Source organism: Phodopus roborovskii, unplaced genomic scaffold (genome assembly GCF_943737965.1).
Source record: "Phodopus roborovskii unplaced genomic scaffold, PHOROB, whole genome shotgun sequence".
NCBI classification, from domain to species: Eukaryota; Metazoa; Chordata; class Mammalia; order Rodentia; family Cricetidae; genus Phodopus; species Phodopus roborovskii.
In genome coordinates this window covers 15,300,879-15,304,419 of record NW_026125295.1, presented here as the reverse complement: position 1 = coordinate 15,304,419, position 3,541 = coordinate 15,300,879, and the positions used below count along the sequence as shown (strand labels likewise).

The 3,541-nt window shown below is 47.3% G+C and overlaps 1 protein-coding gene across 1 annotated transcript; it reads right to left on the bottom strand.

Annotated features, from left to right (window-relative positions):
• Window positions 1–1,443: 1,443 nt before the first annotated feature.
• On the bottom strand, window positions 1,444–1,911 carry LOC127213185 (IQ domain-containing protein F5-like). The gene has a single exon (XM_051173477.1). The coding sequence runs from the start codon at window positions 1,909–1,911 to the stop codon at window positions 1,444–1,446; it is 468 nt and encodes a 155-aa protein (XP_051029434.1).
• Window positions 1,912–3,541: the final 1,630 nt, after the last annotated feature.

Here is a 3,541-nt window from a genome sequence, read left to right as displayed (position 1 = left end):
TCTCTGAGTTCAAGGCCAGTCTGGTGTGCAGAGTGAGTTCCAGGACAGCCCAGAGCCACACAGAGAAACTCTTGTCTCCAAATCAAAATTCAAGTCAGACACAAAGCAGAGTGCAGGTTTTCTGAACGTCCCTGTGTTAAGTTGTGGCTCCTGTGTCTGCTCTTGGCAGTCTCCAGGAGTGCATAGGGAGCACTCTGGGACTCGCTCTGGACTTGCCCTCCTGCAGTGTTAGGTTTATGGTTTCGGGTATCAGCTAAAGTATTCAGAGACCATGCACCTGAATAGCTGTTCTCCAGCTTTCCCAGTCTATAACCCAGAGACACTGTCTGCTGTTGTCTGCCAGCCTCCTAACCAGAATTCTTTCTATTTCTGTGGTCTACAGCATTCCAGCGTTAATGAGTTATGATTGATAACATGTCGGGACATCTCAGGTTTCTAGAGCGCTCATCTCGGTGTCATGCACACCCAATGTAATTTAAAGAAGGTTCAGTATCACTTATTTGGCAACGAATCTCACAGACTGTACCATCAAGCCTCATTAGTTCAATTCTTTCCAAATATTTTGTATACTTATTTTCCAAAAAATTATGTGTATAAATGTTTGCCTGCATGTATATACAAACATTACATGTATATAGTACCTCATAGACAAGAAGAGGGTGTCAGGTCCCCCAGAATAGAGCTAACAGGTGATTGTAAACTACCATTTGGGGTACTTGGAATCAAACCTAGGTCCTCTGCAAGAGCAACAAGTGCTCCTGTAGACCAGGTTGGTTTTGAACTCAGAGATCCACCTTCGTCCTGCCTCCTGAGTGCTGGAACTATAGGTGTGCACTGGAATGCCCAGCTTCATTGCTATTTCATAACTGTTAATTTTGCTACTGTTATGAATCATAATGTAAATATCTGATATGTGACCTCCCCAAAGGGGCTGAGACCCACAGGTTGAGAAACACTGCCCTAGGGGACCAGGACAAGGTCCAACTTCTGAATGGGAACAAGGCAGGCATGTTCTGCTTGAGATACTTTATGACTGGCAGCGTGTCTTAGAGGACATGGGAGAGTTTGAAGGATACAGCTTCACCATTAGGGTTGTGGACATGGGGAGGCTGTGAGATTTGTTCTAATAGATGGGGAGACGTTAGAGGGTGACCACAAGAGAGTGGCATATTGAACGACTAAAGGGAGTGGGCATCTAGCAGTGTTCCTGGTGACTTTATCCCTACTCTCCAGACATGCAGGCATTGCTAATCAGACACTGGCACTGTTGAGGTCCAAGGCTCTCATCCTCTGCCCCTGGGAGATCAGACACATGATGCTGCTGTCACAGAGCAAGCTTGTGGGGTGCTTTGTATCTGCAGTCATCGTGCAGACTTGCTGCTGGATGGGGACGCCAAGTGGTTTGTGTTACAAAGACCCAGTGACATCTGTTAGAAGACCTGATCAGTTCTTTAATGCCAAAGATATGCAGTCTGATATACGGCACACTTGTGATCCCAGGAAGATGTCAAGCTGGAGACTTAGTTGGTTCCCTGCAAGCTCATAGCTACCCTCAAAAAAGCCACGGGTATGGCAGTTATACCAGCGCCATGACACCTGGATGATGTGGGCAGCACAACGCAGCTGCCAGTATTGTTGGCGGATTATCAGCATTCGAACCCAGGACTGAATAGTGACACAGGCCCTTGTTTCTTGTGTCATCCAGTGCAGAGCCTCCAGGCGCCTCTTCTCCAGCTGTGCGGCCAGTATCTTTCTCCACCAGCATTGAATGATCCAAGCACTGAGGGCGGCCTTCAGCAGTGCACGTCTTACCAGTGTACCTCGCCACCAGGCCTGGATCTTTCTGGCCTTCCGTACTTTGTCAGATGGAGGCTGTGGAGATGGGTGGTTGTGAGGTGAAAGGTGAAGCATGGTTTCAGTTTACAGGGGTGAAGCTACTGGTAAGTTATCTTGAACGATGTAAACAAAGCCCTCCTCATGCAATGACACCCCCTTCCACACACACAAATACACGTTAGGGTGAGGGATAAAAGAGAAAATGTGATCAAAGTACGTTATATATATTTTCATGAAAAAAAGAATAAAGCTATAATAAGGGAAAGGTTATAGAGAACACATTCCCCATGGTATTCTCAGAAGATGCTCTGATCCTGTCACTAACCACGGATGCCTCTCAAATTCTTCAGCATTCGGCAGGGCAACAGAATGAGCCCTGGAAGCAGGAAGGCTCACTTCTACCTCTGGTTTCCCTTGTCTGCCTTATCAGTTCACGAACTAATTTCTCCTTAACACCCAAGTCCTTATGTCACCATTTCTAAGATCTACCACATTCATTCCTGTATGTTTTTAAAAACTATTTTGTATGCATGACTGTTGTGCCAACATGTATGTCTGTACCACGTGTGTTCCTGGTGCCCTCACATGGAGTTACGGGCAAGTGTGAGCCGGCACATGGGCGCCGGAAACTGAACCCAGGTTCTCTGGAAGAGCAGCCAGTTCTCTTAGCCATCTCTCTAGCCCCTCACTAGGTGTCTATGGACCTGGTTTGCCAATTTAGAACAAGAGCCTTGTAATCTATAGGCTCTTTCTGGGCAAGACCACATACTGAGGCTGAGGCTTCCTACCAGGAACTTCCAGGGAATTGGCATTCTTTACTCACTCTGCCCTCTCCTCCTCTGCCGCAGTTCACAACCTGCTCCCTCCCTCCACTAGGTTCTAATATTAAATTCATCTCCTCACACAACTTGGGGGCCTGACCTCATCTGTTTCTCACTTTTCCTTCCCAAACCTTAAACTTCAGTTAACACAATCGCACATGCATGCACAGGCGCACATGCGTGTGTACATTTACTCACACTCTGACACAACCTCGGATGTACAAGTTCTTCTGTTTAGATGCGTTCCCTAAACACAGATCTCACACCCCACTCCCCAGTTCACAGGGCGTTGTTCTCCTGATGGGGCTCCCCTCCCCCACACCACCAGTCATCATGTCTCGGGCAGATGAGACAGTCAAAGAAGAGCCCCGGTCCAACCCAGCTCCCAACAGGGAGACTGGTTTCTTGGTTTCTGATGGTTGCTCTGAGTGACAGCTTCCCAACCCCTTGCTCACACAGATCTGTGTGGAGCATAAATTCCATGACCACCCTGTGTGTGGGACATGGAGAAGACCACCATAAGTCTGGGTGACAAAGGTCAGAGATGTGGCAGAGGTCAGGGGCACCTCTAACCTTGTGGCGTGGTACTGCTTTTGGAAGGGCTGGAAGAATTGACTTTTTTTCCTGTTTCGGTTTCTTTGCTGTTTCTGGGAGTTCACGGATTATGTAGACTTTTTCAACTTCGATATCACAGCAACCATTCCTGTTCTATAACCACAGTTAAAGGGGAAATCTATGAGTGGGTTGTTATTTGAGCAATTACATAGCTGCTTCAACACATGCCCAGTTCCCTCAGTTCCCCCCAGCAACCCTAGACACAGGACTTATCTCCTGATTAACTAGAAATCCACCATCTATAGCCTACAACTTACACTACATAGAGA

What these genes read in the sequence shown, in the direction of transcription:
- LOC127213185 (XM_051173477.1), bottom strand. Translation starts at nt 1,911, where the DNA reads ATGCTTCACCTTTCACCTCACAACCACCCATCTCCACAGCCTCCATCT.